The 23541-nt window shown below is 47.5% G+C and overlaps 1 protein-coding gene across 3 annotated transcripts in view; it reads left to right on the top strand.

The window, feature by feature from the left end:
- The window catches only part of TMOD1 (tropomodulin 1), a 94173-nt gene that overhangs the window by 46854 nt on the left and 23778 nt on the right, over positions 1–23541 (top strand). For all 3 annotated transcript variants that reach the window (XM_050948315.1, XM_050948317.1, XM_050948316.1), the window contains exon 5: positions 6476–6565. In XM_050948315.1, the coding sequence (XP_050804272.1) occupies positions 6476–6565 (90 nt within the window). The remainder of the gene's footprint in view (positions 1–6475; positions 6566–23541) is intronic.

The raw sequence follows: 23541 nt of genomic DNA, 5'->3' as shown, positions 1-23541 counted from the left end.
GTGTTTGCATGCTGGGTATTGCTGGCCCGTTTGAGCACCTCAGTGTCGGTGACTCTGTCCCTCCCGGTGATTCCAAGGATTCGATGAATGCACATGAAAGCTGTTGAGCCCTTCTCCTGATGAGAGTATAAGGTCCCTGTCTTGCTCCCATACAAAAGTGTGCTGATAACACCTGCGCAGATCTCTGTATGGTCTGTCAGTTTGTTGTTTTGCCAGACCCTCTTACTGAGTCTAGACATTGTTGTGGTGGCTCTTCCAATCCGGATGTTGAGTTCTGTTTCACATGAAAGGTTGACTGCAATAGTGGACCCCTGGTATGTGAACTTGTTCACCACTTCAAGTTCATAGTTGTTGATCTTGATGGAGTGTGCTTCCTGAGCTCCTTGGAATGTTAGGTTCGTGTTTTTTAGGCTTATAGTAAGGCCGAAGTCTTGGTAGGCTTTGGGAAAACAGTCCATGAGGTTTTGGAGGTGGGCTTCTGTGTGGGGTGCCACTGCTGCATCGTCAGCAAAGAGAAGGTGTTGGATGAGGGCCTCCTGAGTCTTGGTTTTTGATCCGAGCCTTGCAAAATTGAACAGCTTCCCATCAGATCTTGTGTGCAAGTAGATTCCCTCTGTTGAGGAACCAAAAGCTTGTTTCAGTATCAGGGAGAAGACCCCAAACAGACTTGGGGCAAGTACACAACCTTTCTTAACTCTGCTATGATTCTGGAAAGCCTCAGACACTGAGCGGTACATGTACTGGACTGTGCTGTACACGTTTTCATGGAAGGATTGGATCACGCTTAAGAGCTTGGGGGGACATCCAGTCTTTTCTGGAAGCACGAATAGTCCTCTTCTACTGACAAGGTCAAAAGCCTTTGTGAGATTGGCGAAGGCTGCGTAGAGGGGCTTCTTCTGATCTCTGCATTTCTCTTGTAGTTATCTCAGTGAGAAGGTCATGTCAATAGGAGACCTTTCAGCTCTGAAGCCACACTGTGATTTATCATAGATTCTGTCTACAAGGATCTGAATTCTGTTCAGGACAACTTGGACAAAGGCTTTTCCCATAATACTAAGAAGGGAAATGCCACGGTAGTTGTTACAGTCGCTCCTGTCACCCTTGTTTTTACTGAGAGTGGTGATGTTGGTGTCTTTCATTTCTTGTGGTACTTCGCCTTCTTTCCAGCACAGGCAGAGCAACTCATGAAGGTGTTGCAGTGGGATAGGTTTTCTGCACTTTCTGACCTCTGACAGTATGCAGTCTTTTCCAGGGCCATCTATGGCAAGGCTAAGCTCCTCAACTGTTGGTTCATTGTCGAGTTGGTTCATAACAGGTAGACTTTCAATGGCATTGTTGGCTGCGTCCAGAACAATATTTTCACAAGAGTAAAGCTCAGAGTAGTGTTCTACCCAGCGATCCATCTGCTTGGTGCAGTCATTGATTGTTTCCCCTGATGTTGATTTCAATGGGGCTGTCTTCTTTAAAGTTGGACCCAAGGCTTTCTTGATCCCATCATACATGTTTCTGATGTTGCTTGCATCAGCTGCTACTTAGATGCTTTTGCATAAGTGCAGCCAATCGTCATTGGCACAACATCAACAGTTTTGTTATACCTTGGTTCTTGCTGCTCTCAACACATAAGATGTTTTATTTGGGCCTATCTTGTAGTTGGTTTGGGCTGCGCATTTGGCCTCTATGACTGGTATCAATTCACTGGAATATGCATCAAACCAGTTGTTAGTCTTGCTTTCCTTCTCCCCAGACTCTGACAGAGCTGCATCGTAGATTGTTTTCTTCAGTTGCTCCCATGTCAGATGGATGATTTTGGCACAATCACTGGAGTCAAGGACTTGTTGTAGTATGTTCTTGTGCTGTTGTGACTTTTCTTGGTTCGCTAAGGCCGTGGTTTTCAAACTTTTTTTTCTGGCATCCCAGCTGAAGAAAATTGTTGATGCCTACAACCCAATGGAGCTGGGAGTGAGGGGTTTGGGGTGTGGGAGGGGTTTAGGGCTGGGGCAGGGGGTTGGGGTTTGGGAGAGGGTCAGGGCTCTGCGCTGGGGGTGCAGGCACTGGGGTGGGGCTGGGGATAAAGAGTTTAGGGTTCAGGAAAGGGCTCCGAGTTTGGGGGGGCTCAGGGCTGGAGCAGGGGATTGGGACACAGGCTTGGGGTGCAGGCTTGCCGCCAGTGGCTCCCGGTCAGCGACGCACCTGGGGTGCAGAGGCAGGCTTCCCACCTGCCCTGGCACTGCGGACCGTGCTGTGCTTGAAGTGACCAGCAGCAGGTCCGGCTCCTAGGCAGAGGCACGCACGCGGCTCCACGCAGCTCTCGCCACCAGGCACCGCCCCCCCAGCTCCCATTGGCCGGTTCCTGGCCAATGAGATCACGGAGCTAATGCTCAGGGTGGGGGCAGCGCGTGGAGCCCCATGCCCCACACCCCCACCTAGCAGCTGGACCTGCTGCTGGCCGCTTCCAGGGTGCAGTGTGGTGTCGGAACAGGTAGAGACTAGTCTGCGTTAGCTGGGCTGCACCGAAGACGAGACTTTTAACATCCCATCAGCGGTGCTGACCAGAGCCGCTGTGACCCAGTGCCTTCCATTCCACGACCCAGTTCTGTCCTGACCCATGGTTTGAAAACCACTGTGCTAAAGTACTGATGTTAATACGAGGACGTGCTTTTATTGCAGATCTGTTTATTTTCTTTGGTTTAAGTCTGACCTTGCTGCATACCAGAGAGTGGCCTGTGTCTCAGTGAGCACTTTGATAACTGCGGGTAATGAGGATGCTGTTAAGGTTGGTACGCCTTGTGATGATAAAATCCAGTTGGTGCCAATGGCCAGATCTGGGATGTTTCCAAGACACTTTGTGTTGCGGCTTTGTCTGGAAGAATGAGTTTGTTACACAGAGGTCATAATAGGAGCAAACTTTTAGCAGTCCCCATTCTTTTATCAGGTCCATATTGACCAAGACCATGCTTCATGATCAGCTCCCACTCTTGCATTGAAGTCCCCTAGCAGGAAAACATATTTGTGCTTTGGAAGCCTGCTGATGGTGGTGTTCAACTGGTTGTACAACTGGTCCTTGATGTCAGAAGACAAGAAGAGTGTTGGGGAAAACACACTCACAGGGTTGACTGGGCCCTCAGATGAGAACAACCGTAGTACCAAAATTCTCTCTGATTCAGTTGTAGGTGACTCAGTCATCCCCAGAAGTGAGTTCTTGATGGCAAATCCCACTCTGTGCTCTTGTGTTTCTTCAGTGCTTTTCTCCTGCCAGAAAAATGTGTAGACTTTCCCTGAGTGATCCACTTGATGCTAGCCATGTTTCTTGGAAGATTACGATATCCACATTGAGTCATTTCAGCTTATCATTGATCATGGCAGTTTTATGTACATTGCTCATTTGCTGAAGGTCCTCAGATAATCCAGTTGTCAGGGTGCAAACATTCCAGCACCCTATCTTTAAGGAATTTTTCTTTCTTTTACTTGATTTGCCTGGTGCATTGGTCACAGTCCACTTCTCAAGTTATGAAACTCTAAACTCCAAGCACCCATTGAAGCAGGCAGACTGTGGTGGGACAACACTCTATCGTCTGGGGCTGCCCAGTTTTATGGTAGGTGGTGGCTGTCCAGCGAGATACGATGATCTCTCCTACTGTCAGAGACAGCCCTTGGTGCTCAACTCTACGCCGATGGAGTAGGAGCTTAGAACCAGTGACTGCTGCCTCCCATGTTGTGTTGGGGCTTGAGGTGAAGATGGAGAACCTCTCCAGGGTGCAAGCCTGGGTAGATGATGTGGAGGCCCTGAATTGCTCATGCATCAGGACCCCCATCTCAGCATCACCGGTAAAACCCAGAGGAGAGGAAGAGCCAATATGTCGGTACCCGATCTGCTGCAGGAGTTGCCAGAAAGATACTGAGATGTTAGGACCTGGCCACCTTTGGGGCTCCACTCCAGATTTTCTGTCTGAGTTTACTCTCATAGCCTTACATTCTCCCGAATTCACCCACAAGGCAGTGAGGCTTTTCTGTCAGGGGTTGCTACCTTAGCCTTGTGCCCTCCCGGGCTACTCACAAGGCAGTGGGTTTGATGAGCCGCAGGTAGTACTGTCTGCTCTCATTGCGGTAACAGGCATAGCCTGACCTGACATCAAACTGACATTAATTCAAAATTAACAATAAAATCATCCTAGAAGTAAATTAACCCTTTCCATTCCCTCCCCTCTACTACTTCTTCTGCACCCCATGCCCTGGAAGAACTTCTCTGCAGGCCTGTGTGTGCTTGTCTTCCTGCTGCCCAACACAGGAGCAGACAAGCAGAAGACAAGGAAATGGGTACTCGTGTGGGAACTGTGGTGCTCTTTTTCATGTGTCCCTGTACAATATGAGCCAGACATTGAGACGAGGGGCCTCCCTGTCTGCAGGTACTAATTGTGGGCATAAATAATCACAGGTGTAATCCCACATCTATAGCTATTTGCACCTGCAGCACAGGTGTCTTGGATGACTGAGAGTCTGATTTGTGGGTTGAAGCAGGAATTTACATGTCTGAGGGAACTAGATAGTGGGTGCCAGTAATTGTAGGTGTGCAATTATTTGTCCCAGCAGCTTTTCACCTGGTAGGTCCCCAGCAAGAACCACCCTTCTCATGACAGTCCCAGCACTCTGCAGCCAATATTCCACATGGGCAGGGAAGTTCTGGCAATTTCTGCTTCTAGTGCCAGCCAGATCCTGGAAAAACAGTTTGTGGAAAAACTAAGAGAAAACAGCTGTTGGGATCTTGAAGAAGGTCTGTTCTGTGTGAAGCTTAGAGGAATTTTTGTGTGAAGCTTAGAGGAATTTTTGTTCTTAGTTTATTTGATATGATTTTCCCATCCCTAATAAACATACATTTACACATCTGTTTATACAAACATGCACACGTGTAACATTCTACATTGAACCACATGAGAATGGAAAATTCGTTGCTTCAGGGCTTTTTCCAAAATGAATTTTCTGAGAGCAGCAGGATTTCTTTTTTAAAATGTTATGTTTGGTCTGTGGGCTTTGTGCTGCCTACTCTGGTAGGTGCTGGACTGCTGAAGTTATGAAACAGACACAGACTGAGGCTGCCTCTACACTTAAGCTGCTACAATGGCGCAGTTGCAACGTCAGTGCAGCCACTAGCTGCGGCAACGGGCAGGGATCTGCCGACACTGTAGGTGATCCATCTCCACGAGAGGAGTAGCTAGATCAATGGAAGAATTCTTCCATCAGCTTAGCACTGTCTTACCCCAGGGGTAGGTCAGCTTAACTGCCTCACGCAGGGGTGTGGATTTTCACACCCCAGAGCAACAAAGCTTGGTCAGCTTAACTTAGTTTTTAGTGTAGACCGGGCCTCTGTGTGTGTGTGTGTGTGTGTGTGTGTTGGTTTAGAAAATCAGAGATTGAAATGCGTTAGTTATCTGACACTTGGGTTCTGCGTTCTTGCAGCATTTTAATCCTGTTTATACTACTCATGTTTCTGTCTTTGCAAAGCTCAAGTTAAAGCTGCCTTTCGTTTGTGTTGGATATAAACAGAAAGCCTGTTGCCAAAGCACTTATGTGTGGGATCTATACACTGTTCCGGAGTTTTCTGGATGAGAATGTCTCATTCTGCTGCTGAGTGTCCCGGGCACAATGCTGATGCTACTGTCTTATACAAGTGTGGAGTGCCCCTCCCCCCAGGCGAGTGGCGGGTGGAAGGCACATGGTACACTGCAGGATCAGGCGTGAGATTAGTAACTACTAATGGTTGTTTCTATGTTTTGTGATATTTATTCTTCCTCTCACTTTTTTTTATGTTTGGCTCCAACCCAGACACTCCATTCAGCTTGATGATTGGGAAACTGTTCCCACGTCTGTGCCTCCTCCATTTAATATCTTTTGGTGTTAACGCACAGCCCTGACCCTTGCTGCCTGCAATGCATATACCTTTCCCTGCACAAATCATGCTACCCTTTAATAGAGAGAAAATGGCCATAGCCTCAGTGTGCTGTTGGTACCTGATATCACTCAGCACAGTGGGACTCAAACTGTGGGCTCATGGGTGCCATCTTTCTAGCTTTTCTACATTTGTACAAAAGCAGATTTCTTACTGTGGAGGCCCACATTTTAGGCAGGGCCGGCTCCAGGGGTTTTACTGCTCCAAGCAGCGACAAAAAAAAAAAAGCCGCAATCACGATCAGCGGCAGCTCCACCACGCCGCTTTCTTCTTTGGCGGCAATTCGGCAGCAGGTCCTTCCCTCCCAGAGGGACCGGGGGACCCGCCGCTGAATTGCTGCTGAAGAGCCCGACATGCCGCCCCTTCCCCTTGGCCGCCCCAAGCACCTGCTTGCTGAGCTGTTGCCTGGAGGCGGCCCTGATTTTCAGTCACTTCCGGGATGCTGTGTGCTCCTGAGGCTTTGCCAGAATCCATCTTTTCTCAGCATAAGGGGCTGCAATAACTCGGTTTTGTTTTCCTTTCTTTTTAATGTAGCTATCCTTGGCATGCACACGTTGATGAGTAACCAGCAGTACTATGAGGCACTCGGGAGCACCACTATCGTTAACAAGGAAGGCCTGAACAGTAAGTGTGATTTACAGCTGTTCTGGAGTATTTGGTTGGAAGACTCAAAGCTGCTAGTGGGCTATTGACTGTGATTATTTTTTAATAATATTTTCTAACCTGATTTTTCTCGTTATGTCAAATTCCCCTAAGAAGTATGAACCAACACAGGACCCATTTATATTGCTGAAATTGTAAAAGTGTGAGAGCTGGTGCATCTGGGACGGGTGAAGGGGAAAGCATGTGGCTTTCATTGCTCAATAGTTCCCCCTGATGCTCACCAAATAGAATGGGACTGACAGTGACTGTACAGGAGATGATACATTCGCTCTAGAGCCGGGGTCTCCAACGCGGTGCCCACAGGGGCCTCTTAATGCACCCGCATCCTGGCCCCTGGGAGAGCACCTGCTGAAATGCTGCAGCAGCATTTTGGCGGGGATGCCTCTCGATGACTACGCTTGTCACCGACAAGTGATGTCGTCGAGAGGCGTCGCTCCCAAATTTTGGCAGCGATGCCTCTCGCTGACGCCACTTGCCGTTGACAAGTGATGTCATTGAGAGGCATCACCCTTGAATTTCGGCGGGGACGCCTCTCGCTGATGCCACTCGCTGTCGACAAGTGACATCATCGAGAGGCGTCGCTTCCGAATTTCGGTGGGTACGCCTCTCGATGACACCACTTTTCGACGGCAAGTGATATCATCGAGAGGCGTCGCTGCCGAAATGCTGCTGAAATTCGGAGGCATTTCGGCGGGTGCTCCACCTCTGCAGTGATCCTTCAGCTGACGACCACTGCTCTAGAGCTAGACTTAGAGTCAACACTTTTCTCGCAAGGAATGTCAAACAAGTCCTTGGTTTGGAAGTTTCAGTTTTCCCATTGGAAGTTTTAAAATAAAAGATTTGTTTTGACCTGGAATTTCAATTTAAATGTAATTTCATTTTATTTAAACCAAAAAAACAGAGTGACATTTAAAAAAAATGAAAATGTTTGTTTAGATATTTTCCTGTGGCAAAATGAAATTGTGTTTTTTGGCCGAGAACTTTCTGCATGAAAAATGTGGAACAGCTTTAGTTCTGTGCTTGGAGTCTGAGCCTGTGAGGGCCAGTTCCTGGCATGGGGGTGGAACGGTGGCCCCAGATCTCATTTCAAACAGACAGGCAGCAGAAATTAGCAGAATGCAGGCAGAGCAAATCCTGAAATGGCTGAAGCATCTAGATCGTGACTTGTTTGACTCTTAGTGCATATTGCTTCCTCCTCTCCCCACCCTTATTCTATTGTATCCATTGTGATAGACCCAGGCCAGTTGTGTACAGCAGAGTAGTAGAAGGCAGATATACTGGCCACTGGATAAGCAGTTTTCTGTTCCCTGAGTGACCAGAGCAGGGGCTGCTCCAGGCTAATGAGAACACCTGACTCCAATTAACCTGCTAAGAGTCAGGTGAGGCAGTTAAGCACCTGACTCTAATTAAGGCCCCTCTGATGCTATAAAGGGGCTGACTCCAGTCAGGCCAGGGGGAGCCAGGGGAGAGGAAGTGTGTGTGTGTGAGGAACTGGGATCAAGAAGTGTGCAAGAAGCTGAGAGTGAGAGGCTGTGCTGCTGGAGGACTGAGAAGTACAAGCATTATCAGACATCAGGAGGAAGGTCCTGTGGTGAGGACAAAGAAGGTGTTGGGAGGAGGCCATGGGGAAGTAGGCCAGGGAGTTGTAGCTGTTGCACGGCTGTTCCAGGAGGCACTATAGACAGCTGCAATCCACAGGGCCCTGGGCTGGAACCCGGAGCAGAGGGTGGGCCCGGGTTCCCCCCAAACCTCCCAACTCCTGATCAGACACAGGAGGAATTCACTTGGACTGTGGCTTCTATCAGAGCGGAAGGTCTCTGGGCTGTTTCCCGACCCACAGGGTGAATCTGTGAGGCGAGCAAATCCGCCAATAAGTGCAGGACCCACCAAAGTAGAGGAGGAACTTTGTCACACCATGTACTCTAGTCTACTACAGGGAAACGAGTGGGTCAGAACCTCTGCTGGTGTAAATCAGTGTGGTGCCACTGAAATTCAATGGAGAGATGCTGTCATAACTATAAAGGAAGGGTAACAGCCCCAGTGTACAATACTATAAAATCCCTCCTGGCCAGAGACACCAAAATCCTTTTACCTGTAAAAGGTTAAGAAGCTCAGGTAACCTGGCTGACACCTGACCCAAAGGACCAATAAGGGGACAAGAGACTTTCAAATCTTTGTTTGTGTGCTCTTTGTTTTGGAGGTTGTTTGCTCTTGAGACTAAGAGGGACCGAACATCAATCCATGCTCTCCAAATCTTTCTGAACAAGTCAATTATAAGTTTGAAATATGAGAAACTGCCAGGCAAGGCATGTTAGTTTTATCTTTGTTTTCTCAACTTGTAACTGTTCCTTTTTCTAGAGTGTTTACCTCTGTTTGCTGTAACTTTAAACCTAAGGCTAGAGGGGGTTCCTCTGGGCTCTATGAATCTGATTACCCTGTAAAGTTATTTTCCATCCTGATTTTACAGAGATGATTTTTTTACCTTTCTTTCTTTAATTAAAAGCCTTCTTTTTAAGAACCGGATTGATTTTTTCTTGTTTTAAGATCCAAGGGGGTTGGATCTGCACTCACCAGGAATTGGTGGAGAGAAAAGAGGGGGAATGGTTAATTTCTTCTTGTTTTAAGATCCAAGGGTTTGGATCGGTGTTCACCAGGGAATTGGTGGAGATGTCTCTCAAGGCTACTGGGAGGGAGATAGTCGGGGGGAAGATAGACAGAGTTTCCCAAATAACTCTTAAAGGATTTGGGTGGTGGCAGTAAAACCAAATCTAAGCTGGTAATTAAGCTTAGAGGTTCTCATGCAGGTCCCCACATCTGTACCCTAAAGTTCAGAGTGGGGAAGGAACCTTGACATGTTGAGCAGCGGGGAGGGATTTTAAAGGAACCAAAAGCCAGTAGGATTTTTTTTTCTCCTGTTTAGCTGCTTGGAAAGTAGAGCTGAAGTAGTTGCATATCTTATCTCTTGCCTAAAGGCAGAGCTGTTAAGTTTTTTTAAAAGGGTCTTTGTTAAGAGAAGGTTTCAAGCTGTGAGCAAGCAGCCAGCAAAAGGAATTTACAAGCTGAATTGTTTTTTTTCTTTCTACCTCTCGGGGATAGCTAGTTTAAAAAAAAACAAAAACTGAATGCTGTGAAAGTCTCTGTTAACTAGGCAGCCCTGAGCTGAGTGCATCCCCGTCAGGGCTATCCTTAGGATTTATGGTGCCCTAGGCAAGATTATTAAACTGGTGCCCCTATGCCTGTCTTGCTCTTAGCAACACAAACATAAGCTTACAGTATTGGAAAACTTGCCACAAGTATGTTGTTAAAAACAGTTTAACTTAATTAAGCACACTGTAATGCTGATGGACTAGCACTAAAAAGTAGCACTATAGAAAAAATTCTGATTTGACAGAATGATGCAAATAAATATTTTTTTTAATTTGTCAACATTTTATTGGAAATTTCTTTGAAGAGGTATTGAAACAAGGATTAGTTTTTAATTAAAAGCAATCTTTCTGGCTTTTTTGGCTGCAAAATCAGTAATAATGTCATTGTATGACAAAGACAAAGTGATGTCTTGTTCGATTGCAAGAATAGCAAGATCAGTCAAGCGTTCCTGACTCATTGTAGAGCGGAGATAGTTTTTAATGAGCTTTAGTTTTGAGAAACTCCGTTCTCCTGATGCTCCTGTTACAGGAATTGTCAGTAGAATACGAGTGGCAATGTACACATTAGGATATATGTCAACAAGTTTGCTGGTATGAATAAATTGTACAATGTCCATCATCGATTTTGCATGTGGCAACTCCTCAATTTTTCTTACAGTTCAAGTCCATTTAAATCAAAATGATCACCGTGCTTCAGGAGGCTCTTTAGGTCAGGGGTCCCCAAAACAGTGCCTGCAGGTGCCCCGGCGCCTGCAGGGGCTTCTCAGTGCACCCACGTACTGGCTGGAGGATAAGCATCTGCCGAAATGCTGCCGAAATTCGGCATCATTTCGGCGGATGCTTGTCCGCCACCACGGTCCTTCATCTGGCGCCCGCCAGACGAAAAAGTTTGGGGACCACTGCTCTAGGCTCTTGCACTTTGCCATTAGTTGCTCTTGTTTTCCTATTTCATTGAATTTAGTCCCACTCAGCCCACTGCCAGCTGAGTGAATGGAACCCCAGGCCGACAGCGGGTTGAGTGGCTCAGCCGGGGTCTCAGCCACCGGCCTGCTCAGCCGCTGCCAGCCTGGGGTTCCTTGGGGGTCCCCAAGCCAACAGTGGGTGCTGAGTAACAGGGCTATAGGAAAGTCAGTCAACATTTTTTGTTTGTCTGATGAAAACTGGCCCACTCCCTTCCCCATACCACACTTGTCACAAATAATTGTCAACAACTTAATTTTCTGTTCTTGGCTGAGATATTGATTTTAAAAATATATATATTGAAATTGAATTCAGGATTGTTAGCAAGCATTTCTGGCAAACAAAGTTGTTAAATGACACTTTAAATGGCAACACAGTACTGCTTTCATGCTTGGCTCACCCCCCAGCCTGCTGGTCCAACAGCTGCAGTAGAGGAGGAGATAGGTGGAAAACTGCAGGACCCCAAAATCCACCTCTTGGGGTGCAGAGTGGCAACAGCAGCAGCAGCAAACCCTCAGGTCCGATCACATGCAAATAGGCACCACCGCCAGCCCACCGAACCATGGTGAAGTTAGCACAGCATCTGATCTCAGGGACGGGGCACCCATGGAGCCACAGCAGCTCATCCTGCCCTGTGCAGCTCTCCCCCCCCCCCCCCCCCCCGGATGAGATGGATCACTGCCAGCCCGGGGGAGATACGTGCTCCCCAGTTAGGGTGACCAGATCCAGATGTCCTGATTTTATAGGGCCAGTCCTGATATTTGGGGCTTTGTCTTATATAGGCACCAATTACCCCCACTAGGGTGACCAGACAGCAAGTGTGAAAAATCAGGAAGGGGGTGGGGGGGAATAGGAGCCTATATAAGAAAAAGACCCAAAAATTGGGACTGTCCCTATAAAAGTGGGACATCTGCTCACCCTACCCCAACCCCATATCCTGATTTTTCACACATGCTATCTGGCTATCCCCAGCCCAGTTCTGTGCGACCCTTCCAATCCTGGCTGCCTGCCAAGGAAGTGAATTACTTTCACTGTCATTCCTCAGCAGGCAGCCAGCCAGCCTCCCCTCCCCCCCCAGCACCTCACCAACCCAGCCCTGATGGAGGTGGGAAGAGAGAGGTGCTCTGTGGGGGGAGAGAGAAACAGGGGGGCTGCTCTGTGGGGCAGAGAGGAGAAGAATGGACGTTATGGGGGACAACAAAGGATACTGCCAGAGCCCCTGAGCCTGCCTCACCTCACTCCAGGGGAAAGAGAGTCACACTCACTGGTGATTTCCTTCCCCCACCCCTTCCCAGAGACACTAGCAGCCAATCCCCTCCCTCAGACTGTGCTGCATTCGGCTCTCTCTAGGACCCAGCAGCCCTGCTCTTACATTCTCCACTGCTTCCCGTCTGTTCAGGCTCTCGCAGAGCGGTGCCCCCAGACCTAGTGGTGCCCTAGGCGGCTGCCTATTCTGCCTATGGCTAAGGACGGCCCTGATCCCCGTTTCAGTGAACTGCAGAGGGGGTGTGACCCAACACAAGAAAGAAGGAAAATGACGACCAGTGAAACAGCTATGAAACTAGAGCTGGCCAGAATAGAAGCAGAAGAAAATAAAAAGAAACATGAGAGACTGCTCGAATTAAAAAAACTCGAGAACGAAGCTACTGAAAGAGCTATGGAGGAGAGGGAAAGAGAGAGGGAGCAGAGGGAAAAAGAGAGGAAGCGTAAACTAGAGTGAGCAAGGGCTAGGCAGGATATATCAGCCAACCCTAGCAACCCCTCTCCAGGTACTGCTTCCCATCCCAGAAAATTCCCCACCTACAAGGCAGGTGATGACACCGAGGCCTTCTTAGAAAATTTCGAAAGGGCCTGCCTTGGGTACAGCATCTCTACAGATCAGTACATGATAGAGCTGAGGCCACAGCTCAGTGGACCCTTAGCAGAGGTGGCAGATCAAATGCCTAAAGAACACATGAACAGTTGTAAACTTTTTCAAACCAAGGCCAGAATCAGAATGGGGCTAACACCTGAGCATTCCTTTCAGTGGTTCAGAGCCCTAAGGTGGAAACCAGATGTGTCATTTTCCTGACACGCCTACCACATTGTGAAAAATTGGGATGCCTGGATATGAGGAGCAAGTGTTAAATTTCTGGAAGATCTATCCTTCCTGATGCAAATGGCGCAGTTCTTAGAGGGTGTTCCTGAGGAAACAGAAAGGTACATCCTAGATGGGACGCCCAAAACTGTAACCGAGGCAGGGGAGATTGGAGCCAAATGGGTGGAAGTGGCAGAAAAGAAAAAAACTACTAGCAGTTGGAGCGAATATCAGATGGGGCAAACCGAAACCAAACCCTGTCACAGGGGCAACCCAGGGCCCCACCTACAACCAAAGGAAATACCCAGACACCTTATCATCCCACCACACCAGTCTGCAGCAACCCACCTCGGCCCAGTGACCAGTCAGCTGGGTGATCTTTTAAATGTAATGAGCTGGGGCGTGTGAAGGCCAACTGCCTCAAGAACCTCAACTGACTACAGTTCATTACGCCGGAGTCACACCCAAGGTCCTCAGGCCCAGATGCCTCCCAGGTACCCTCAGAGCGAAGGGAAACTGAGTGTGGGTGGGAAGAAGGTTATCGCATGGAGGGACACAGGGGCACAAGTGTCAGCTATTCACCAATCCTTAGTGGACCCCAGATTCATCAACCCAGAGGCCCAAGTGACAATTCACCCATTCATGTCAAAATCTTTAAACTTGCCTACTGCTGAGTTGCCTATCCAGTACAAGGGCTGGTCAGGAACATGAACTTTTGCAGTTTATGATAATTATCCCATCCCCATGCTGCTGGGGGAAGATTTGGCCAACCATGTGAAGCTAACCAAGAGGGTGGGAATGGTCACCCGCAGCCAGGCTAAGCAAGCTTCCACACCCATCCCTGCTCCTGAGCCATCCACCAGGGCCCCATCCGTGTTACCAGAGACCTAGACAGAGGTGGTAGAACCAGATCCCCTGCCAATGACTGCAACAGCCATAGTGGATCCAGCCCCCGAGACCCAGCCAAAGCCAGTCCCAGAACCGGAACTGGCAAAGCAACCAGCACCAGAACCATTGCCAGCACTGAGTACAGCGCTGGCAAACCCATCTACAACTTCAACACTGGAAGGCACCATCGAGCCTGCACTGGCAGCAGCAGCAGATAACCCTACACAAGAGGCTCACCCAGAGCCTGAAATACCACTTAGTGCACCGGCGGAGAGCAGTTCACCATCAGCTGCATCGCTTCCAGAGGGACGAACGCCAAGTCCACAGTCCAAGGAGGAACTGATGTCTCCAGCATCAAGGGAATAGTTCCAGGCCGAGCAGGAAGCAGATGACAGCCTTCAGAAAGCTTGGGTGGAGGCATGGAGCACCCCACCGCCTCTCAGCTCTTCTAACTGATCCTGACTTTTATACAAGAAAACTCTTTCTGGTGGACACTAGGAAGACTGGCATCCTCGGAGACAGTTGGTAGTTCCAACTAAGTACCGGGTAAAGCTCTTAAGCTTAGCCCATGACCATCCCAGTGGTCATGCTGGGGTGAACAGAACCAAAGATGGATTGGGAAAGTCCTTCCACTGAGAGGGAATGGGCAAGGACGTTTCTAATTATGTCCGGTCTTGTGAGGTGTGCCAAAGAGTGGGAAAACCCCAAGACCAGGTCAAAGCCCCTCTCCAGCCACTCCCCATAATTGAGGTCCCATTTCAGCGAGTAGCTGTGGATATTCTGGGTCCTTTCCCAAAGAAGACACCCAGAGGAAAGCAGTACATACTGACTTCCATGGATTTTGCTACCCGATGGCTGGAAGCAGTAGCTCTAAGCAACACCAGGGCTAAAAGTGTGTGCCAGGTATTGACAGACATTTTTGCCAGGGTAGGTTGACTCTTTGACATCCTTACAGATTCGGGAACTAATTTTCTGGCAGGGACCATGAAAAACCTGTGGGAAGCTCATGCGGTGAACCACTTGGTGGCCACCCCTTACCACCATCAAACCAATGGCCTGGTGGAGAGGTTTAATGGAACTTTGGGGGCCATGGTACGGAAATTCGTGAATGAACACTCCCAGTGATTGAGACCTAGTGTTGCAGCAGTTGCTTTTTGCCTACAGGGCTGTACCACATCCCAGTTTAGGGTTTTCACCATTTGAACTTGTGTATGGCCATGAGGTTAAGGGGCCATTACAGTTGGTGAAGCAGCAATGGGAGGGATTTACGCCTTCTCCAGGAACTAACATTCTGGACTTTGTAAGCAACCTACAAAACACCCTCTGAGACTCTTTAGCCCTTGCTGGAGAAAACCTAAAAGAGGCTCGGGAAGAGCAAAAAGCCTGGTATGATAAACATTCCAGAGAACAGTCCTTCAAAGTAGGGGACCAGGTTATGGTCTTAAAGGTGCTCCAGACCCATAAGATGGAAGCATCATGAGAAGGGCCATTCACGGTCCATGAGCGCCTGGGAGCTGTTAACTATCTCATAGCATTCCCCACCTCAACCCTAAAGCCTAAAGTGTACCACGTTAATTCTCTAAAGCCCTTTTATTCCAGAGGATAAAAGGTTTGTCAGTTTATAGCCCAGGGAGGAGATGACGTTGAGTGGCCTGAAGGTGTCTACTACGAAGGAAAAAGTGACGGTGGCATGGAAGAGGTGAACCTCTCCACAACCCTGGGACGTATGTAGCGACAACAGATCAAGGAGCTGTGCACTAGCTTCATGCCAATGTTCTCAGCCACCCCAGGATGGACTGAACGGGCATACCACTCCATTGACACAGGTAATGCTCACCCAATTAGAACCCCACCCTACTGAGTGTCTCCTCACGTCCAAGCTGCTATAGAATTGGAGATCCAGGACATTCTACAGATGGGTATAATCCACCCCTCTAACAGTGCATTGGCATCTCCAGTGGTTCTAGATCCCAAACCAGATGGGGAAATATGCTTTTGCATGGACTACCATAAGCTAAATGCCGTAACTCATCCCAACAACTATCCAATGCCACGCACAGATGAACTATTGGAGAAATTGGGACGTGCCCAGTTCATCTCTACATCAGCCTTAACCAAAGGGTACTGGCAAGTACCGATAGATAAACTCGCCAAGGAAAGGTCAGCCTTTATCACCCATGCAAGGGTGTATGAATTTAATGTACTTTCTTTAGGGCTGCAAAATGCACCCATCACCTTCCAAAGACTTGTATATGGTCTCCAAGCGGGATTGGGAGAATCTGCAGTTGCCTACCTCGATGATTGGCCATTTTTTCTGATTCATGGGCAGAACACCTGGAGCACCTGGAAACCGTCTTTGAGTGCATCAGGCAGGCAGGACTAACTGTTAAGGCTAAAAAGTGTCAAATAGGCCAAAACAGAGTGACGTACCTTTGACACCAGGTGGGTCAAGGAACTATCAACCCCCTACAGGCCAAGGTGGATGCTATCCAAAAGTGGCCTACCCCAAAGTCAAAGAAACAGGTCCAATCATTCATAGGCTTGGCCGAATATTACAGGTGATTTGTACCACACTACAGCCAAATCGCTGCCCCACTGACAGACCTGACCAGAAAGACACAGCCCAATGCAGTTCAGTGGACTGATGAGTGTCAGAAGGCCTTTAACCAGCTTAAGGTGACACTCATGTCTGACCCTGTGCTAAGAGCCCCAGACTTTGACAAACCGTTCCTAGTAACCAGAGATGTGTCCAAGCGTGGTGTAGGAGCAGTTTTAATGCAGGAAGGACTGGATCAAGAATTCCATCCTGTCGTGTTTTTCAGCAAGAAACTGTCTGAGAGGGAAAGCCGCTAGTCAATCAGTGAAAAGGAATGCTGTGCAATTGTGTACACACTGGAAAAGGTACACCCATATGTTTGAGGACGGCGTTCCCAACTACAAACTGACCATGCTGCGCTAAAGTGGCTTACAGGGGCGGCTCCAGGCACCAGCATGCCAAAGACATGCCTGGGGCAGCAAGCAGTGGGGGGAGCTCTGCCGGACACAGCAAGGGCATCAGGCAGGATGCCTTTGGCGGCATGCCTGCGGAGGGTCTGCTGGTCCTGCGGCTTCAGCGGACCTCCCACGGCTTCGGCGGACCTCCTGCAGGCGTGCAGCCGAATCCATGGGACTGGGGACCGCCTGCAGGCATGCCACTGAAGGCAGTCTGCCTGCCATGCTTAGGGTGGCAAAATACCTAGAGCTGCCCCTGGTGGCTTCACACCGCCAAGTGAATTAACAAAAAATTCTTTGGTGGAGTTTAGCTCTCCAAGATTTTGATTTTGAAATACAATACATTTCAGGAGCTTCTAACAAAGTGGCTGACACACCCTTCCGTGAAAGTTTCCCTGAATCAACTGGTTAAAAATTGTTCTTGGAATGTGGGACATTTTGTTAGTTTTTATATAATCAGTACTATGTCTAAAGTTGCATGTGTTTTATTAACTGTTTTCTCCTAGAGCTACAGGAAGAAATCACAGCAAAGGTGGAACTGGCTGTCCAACATTATCTGTGATTTGGGGGGCGTCATAACTATAAAGGGAAGGGTAACAGCCCCAGTGTACAATACTATAAAATCCCTCCTGGCCAGAGACACCAAAATCCTTTTACCTGTAAAGGGTTAAGAAGCTCAGGTAACCTGGCGACACCTGACCCAAAGGACCATAAAGGGACAAGAGACTTTCAAATCTTGGGGCAGAAGAAGGCTTGTGTTTGTGCTATTTGTTTTGGGGGTTGTTCGCTTCTGGGACTAAGAGGGATCGGACATCAATCCATGCTCTCCAAATCTTTCTGAACAAGTCTCTCATATTTCAAACTTGTAAGTAACTGCCAGGCAAGGCGTGTTAGTTTTATCTTTGTTTTCTCAACTTGTAAATGTTCCTTTTTGGCTAAGAGGATTTACCTCTGTTTGCTGTAACTTTGAACCTAAGGCTAGAGGGGGTTCCTCTGGGCTCTATGAATCTGATTACCCTGTAAAGTTATTTTCCATCCTGATTTTACAGAGATGATTTTTTTACCTTTCTTTCTTGAATTAAAAGCCTTCTTTTTAAGAACCTGATTGATTTTTCCTTGTTTTAAGATCCAAGGGGGTTGGATCTGCACTCACCAGGAATTGGTGGAGAGAAAAGAGGGGGAATGGTTAATTTCTTCTTGTTTTAAGATCCAAGGGTTTGGATCGGTGTTCACCAGGGAATTGGTGGAGATGTCTCTCAAGGCTACTGGGAGGGAGATAGTCGGGGGGAAGATAGACAGAGTTTCCCAAATAACTCTTAAAGGATTTGGGTGGTGGCAGTAAAACCAAATCTAAGCTGGTAATTAAGCTTAGAGGTTCTCATGCAGGTCCCCACATCTGTACCCTAAAGTTCAGAGTGGGGAAGGAACCTTGACAGATGCTGATTTGTAGCAGTTGAGGATCTGGCCCCATGTATGAATTATAGAAATGTCATTGGCTGAGGAACAAACTGGTGACATGTTACTATGTATTAGAATATGGCTTTGTCCATAGAGACATTCTGATTGGCCTTTGTGATGATGTCTGACCTGTCACATGCCAACTACCAGCAATGTTCTTCATGTAGCTGGGACCTCACTGTTGAAAGGAAATGAAAGGAAGATCCTCCCTCAGCCCCAGTTGTTAACATTTTTTAAAGGAAAAATATACAAGAAGATTTTTACTCTTTTTACCGTATTGCCCTTCCACCTGCATTTAACACAATGGCTACAGGGAATTTCCTCCGAAAATTATTACTCCTTCTCAGAGAAGTTGTCACTGTGGGTGCCCCGCAGGAGATGTGCTCCTGTCTGTGCACTTTTAACAGGGCAGCCCTTATGGCAGATCCACCCTTCAGTTTTTTTAGTGGGACAAGGTGACTCCATCTACATTCTCCTTTCCTGTCCAAGGACTCATCAGACTTACACATAAACCAGGACATTTAGTTTCCAGACTAGCACAGACTTCACACTTCAAGGGAAGAAGCTAATTTTCAGGCTCCAGATGTGAGACGAGCCCATGCATTCTACCTCAAGAGAATTAAGCCCTTCAGAGCTTCTCCTAAGCTTTTTGTCTCTTTCAAAGAGGATGAAGGGAGCCCCTATTTCTATCCAAATATTATCGAAAGGGTCTTATGGTGCATTTTAGCATGTTACAAAGTTTCTCAGCTCTGCAGCTCCTGGCTAGGGTGACTGCTCATTCCACAAGAGCACAACCCATCACTATTGTCCATTGTGGACACTTGTAAAACTGCCACTTGGTTATCTGTGGACTCTACTATCGTTCATGCTTGCAGGGCAGATGCAGCCTTAGGTGTGGTTGTTCTTCAGTTAGTACTAGATTCGTTGCCTCAGCTTCACCCCTTTAGTGTGGGCACTGCTTGGGAATCAGCTGAAATGGAACACCCATAGAGATAACTACACGAAAAAGAAGGAGATGATACTTGCTAGTACAATGCGATCAGAGCTTACATTCTCATATAGTATTTCCTGGAGCCCCCCCATCCCCACCCTAGCATGCTATAAAAACTCCAGGGGGGTTGAAAATATTTACTGGAGCACCACTCTACACAGCTCCACTGAATTTAAGGCCTGCATGTGATGTTTGAGGATCACCAAGACCAGTAAGGGGTGTCTCAGCCCCTGCCTTGTATCTTTCGGTGCTTTAATGTTAAGGCTGCTCTGGCTCAGCCTTGACACCAGTCCCCAGGGTACCAGCCTACGGTCCCACCCTGGCTTCCACCAGCCTAATCATGCCTTGCAGGGTGACCCCAACAGTCCTTCTGGTGCCAAGTGTTAGGCAAAAAGATTCTTTTCCCCAAGAATCAGACACGCACAGACAGTACTAAAGGGGGTTTATTCATGGTACCGCGAAGACTGACAAGCAGCTTCAAAAATATGGTGCTATAGTGGCCAGTTATGTACATTCTTTATCAATTCATTTGCATTTATCTGTACATGCAGAGACAGACATTGTTACAAGTCAAGAGAGAACCCTGAACAAAGATAAAAATAAGAACAGTACGTACATATAGAGGTCATCCTAACTGCATCAAAGGTCTATGACTACCTTGTGGGGGAAGGAGGTGGGGTGTGAGGGTAAGAATGAGTTCTTACAGATATCTGGTGGGCTATGAAGGGAGAGTTTGTTCTGTCCTAAAAGTTGAGTTTCTGAGTGGGCATTAACCATATAAGCTTATAAATTGTTTACAGTTGTCAGTGTCCTTGCTACTGAAGCATTCCTGCTTGTTCTGCGGTTTTTGGCTTAGCTGTTAGCTAAATTTTAACTCTTGCCCGACACAAGTATCCCCAAATCTGTGTACCCCAAGTTCTTAACTACCAGATATTCGGACTTTTCCCCTCTGGTTCATCACCCCGAACGAGTGAAACCTGCCCCCAGTTCTCAGTTCACTTTGGCCCAGTTTGCACGACAGAGATCTGTTCAGGGTAAAAATAAACAGAAAGTTTATTTAATAGTGAAATCACAGATTCAAAGATGAACTGGCAAGGGAAGCAAACGTGGACAGCATGTTTTTAAACAAAGTAAACATAAAGTTGCAACTTCAGGCTTATGCTTCGATATTAGACGAATTCCCTTTTCTAATGTAAGCTACCTATTTCCTCTGCACACTTTCCCAGCAAGCCTCCTGTCACAGAGGGATTTCAGGATTGCCTGGAGAGTACCCCATTTAGACACTGGACCTCAGTTTCTGAATGTCCTTCACTTCAAACCCTCTCTCTTGCAGACTGTGGTGATTCATGGTGGGGAAAATTCATAAGAACGGACATACTGGGTCAGACCAAAGGTCCATCTAACCCAGTATCCTGTCTTCCGATAGTGGCCAATGCCAGGTGCTTCAGAGGGATGGTAAAGAACAGGGCAATTATCAAGTGATCCATCCCGTCACCCATTCCCAGCTTGTCAAACAGAGGCTAGGGACAGCATCCCTGCCCATCCTGGCTCACAGCCATTGATGTACCTAGCCTTCATGAATTTATCTACTGGTAGTTCTTTTTTGAACTCTGTTATAGTCCTGACCCTCACAACATCCTCTTTGCAAAGAGTTCCATTGGTTACTTCTTTTTGTTTGTTTTAAACCTGCAGCCTATTAATTTTATTTGGTGACCCCTAGTTCTTGTGTTATAAGGAGTAAATAACACTTCCTTATTTACTTTCTCCACATCAGTCATGATTTTATAGACCTGAATCATATCCCCCCTTAGTCGTCTCTTTTCCAAGTTGAAAAGTCCCAGTCTTATTAATCTCTCCTCATATGGAAGCTGTTCCATACCCCTGATAATTTTTGTTCCCTTTTCTCTACCTTTTTCAATTCCAGTACATCTTTTTTGAGTTGAGGCAACCAGATCTGCACACAGTATTCAAGATGTGGGCGTACCATGGATTTATATAGAGGCAATATGATATTTTCTGTCTTATTATCTATCCCTTCCTTAATGATTCCCAACATTCTGTTCACCTTTTTGACAGCCACTGCACACTGAGTGAATGTTTTCAGAGAACTATCCACAATGACTCCAAGATCTCTTTCTTGTGTGGTGTGACAAGGTTGGGACTCACCACCCAGTGCCTCCTGCTGGTTGTCTCCAGGAATTAGCTCAGTTCAGTGGAGCACCCTCTCCTGGTGGTGTCCCGCCTGTTGTCTCGCTCTTGGTTGGCGTCTGAGCCCACATCGCTCACTATCTTGCGAGGTCCTCTTCCAGACCACTGGACTCCGGCAGTGCCCCTTAGTCCATCCACACCCCCTTCCGAGGATGGGGGGGTGTTGGTCAGCAGTCTCTCTGTGCCCCAGCCACCATGTCCAACCACACCCCCAAAATCAAATCCCTCCTGTCAGGGATCTGGCGTAGTCTGTAATGGCTGCTCCCCACAGCCAATGGCTGGGTGTACTGCAAAGGAGAGAGGGGGGAACCTGGGCCCGCCCTCTATTCTGGGTCCCGACCCAGGGACCCTTTGGCAGCAGCCTCGCTGTCCTCCCTCTCGCCCCTTGTCTGTCCACTTCCCTGGGCCACTTCCCCTACGGCCCCTTGCACCCGCTAGGCCATTCCCTTCAGGGCTGCAGCCTGGCAGGCTTTGGGCTAGAGCTCCCTTCTGCTCCCTGAACCTGGCCAGTACTGCGCTGTCCACGGTGCTGGTCTCTCAGCTCTGGAGATAGACCTTCTCCTGTCAAAGGTCTGGGAGAGACCACCTGCTCCATTCCTGGGCAGCCTTTATATAGGGCCAAGCTGAGCCCTGATTGGCTGTCTCCAATCTTGGCTCTTATTGGCCCCCTGTAAGCCCTTTTTTTTTATTGGCTGTCGGTCTGCTCAGGCCCACTGGCCTGCCGCAGTCTCCTCTCTCAGGGAGTGGGGCAGCCACCCCACTACATGTGGCAACAGCTAATTTAGATCCCATCATTTTATTTGGATTGTTGGGATTATGTTTTCCAATGTGCATTACTGTGCATTTATCAACATTGAATTTCATCTGCTGTTTTTGCCCAGTCACCTAGTTTTGTCCCTTTGTAACTCTTCACAGTCTGCTTGCGACTTAATTGTCTTGAATAGCTTTGTATCATCTGCAAATTTTGCCACCTCACTCTTTACCCCTTTTTCCAGATCATTCATGAATGTTGAATAGGACTGATCCCAGTACAGACCCTTGGGGACACCCCTATTTACTTCTCTCCATTCTGAAAACTGACCATTTATTCCTACCCTTTGTTTCCTATCTTTTAACCAGTTACTGATCCATGAAAAGGCCTTCCCTCTTATCCCATGACAGCTTACTTTGCTTAAGAGCCTTTAGTGAGGGACCTTGTCAAAGGCTTTCTGAAAATCTAAGTACACTATATCCACTGGATCACCCTTGTTCACAAGCTTCTTGACCCCCACAAAGAATTCTAGTAGATTGGTGAGGCATGATTTCCCTATACAAAACCCATGTCGACTCTTCCCCAACAAATTATGTTCATCTCTGTGTCTGACAATTTTGTTCTTTACTATAGTTTCAACCAGTTTTCCTAGTACTGAAGTTAGGATTACTGGCCTGTAATTGCCAGGATCGCCTCTGGAACCTTTTTAAAAATTGGCATCACATTAGCTACCCTCCAGTCATCTGGTACAGAAGCTGATTTAAATGATAATTATGGTATGTAACCTAGTAGTTCTGCATTTTCACATTTGAGTTCCTTCAGAAATCTTGGGTGAATACCACTTGGTCCTGGTGACTTCTTATTGTTTAATTTATCAATTTGTTCTAAATTGCCCTCTTTCTTAGGCCCTGTCAGAGTTTCATAAAAAAAAGTTATGTCAACGACCAAAACGCACTATAATAACATTGCTATTGCATGTTCACACTATGCTCCTTCTGTCAGCATCCATACTTGGTGCTCTAGCATGGACAGTAAGAGTAGTGCACTGTGGGCAACTATCACCACCTTATGCCGCTAGGACTTGTGGGTTGGTGGAATGGATTACAGCGCATCATGCGTGTAGGCTCAACGTCCCATGATGCATTGTTTTTTGTTCCAGCATTCCATGAGCTTCTGGCTTTGGTTCACAGATTTTTTCAATGGCCTTTGTTCACTGCCTGCCTGCCTGCCATCTCTCTGGGAAAGGACGGATCCTGCATTGCTCTCTACTGATCTATTAAATGTCATTAACACATCACGGATGGCAGTGCATTTCATTATAAAGTTCCTAACTGACCAGGATTCAGACTTGTCTGATTTGCTGTATGACATGGATGGGAGCAACATACGATTACTTGTGGCATTCGCGAAGCAGCTGCACACAGTGGACCATCACTTTTGGGCTTGTGAAACTAGAGCTGAGTGGTG

The sequence above is a fragment of the Gopherus flavomarginatus genome, chromosome 3, assembly GCF_025201925.1.
Source record: "Gopherus flavomarginatus isolate rGopFla2 chromosome 3, rGopFla2.mat.asm, whole genome shotgun sequence".
Classification (NCBI taxonomy): domain Eukaryota; kingdom Metazoa; phylum Chordata; order Testudines; family Testudinidae; genus Gopherus; species Gopherus flavomarginatus.
This window is presented reverse-complemented; position numbering and strand designations above follow the sequence as displayed.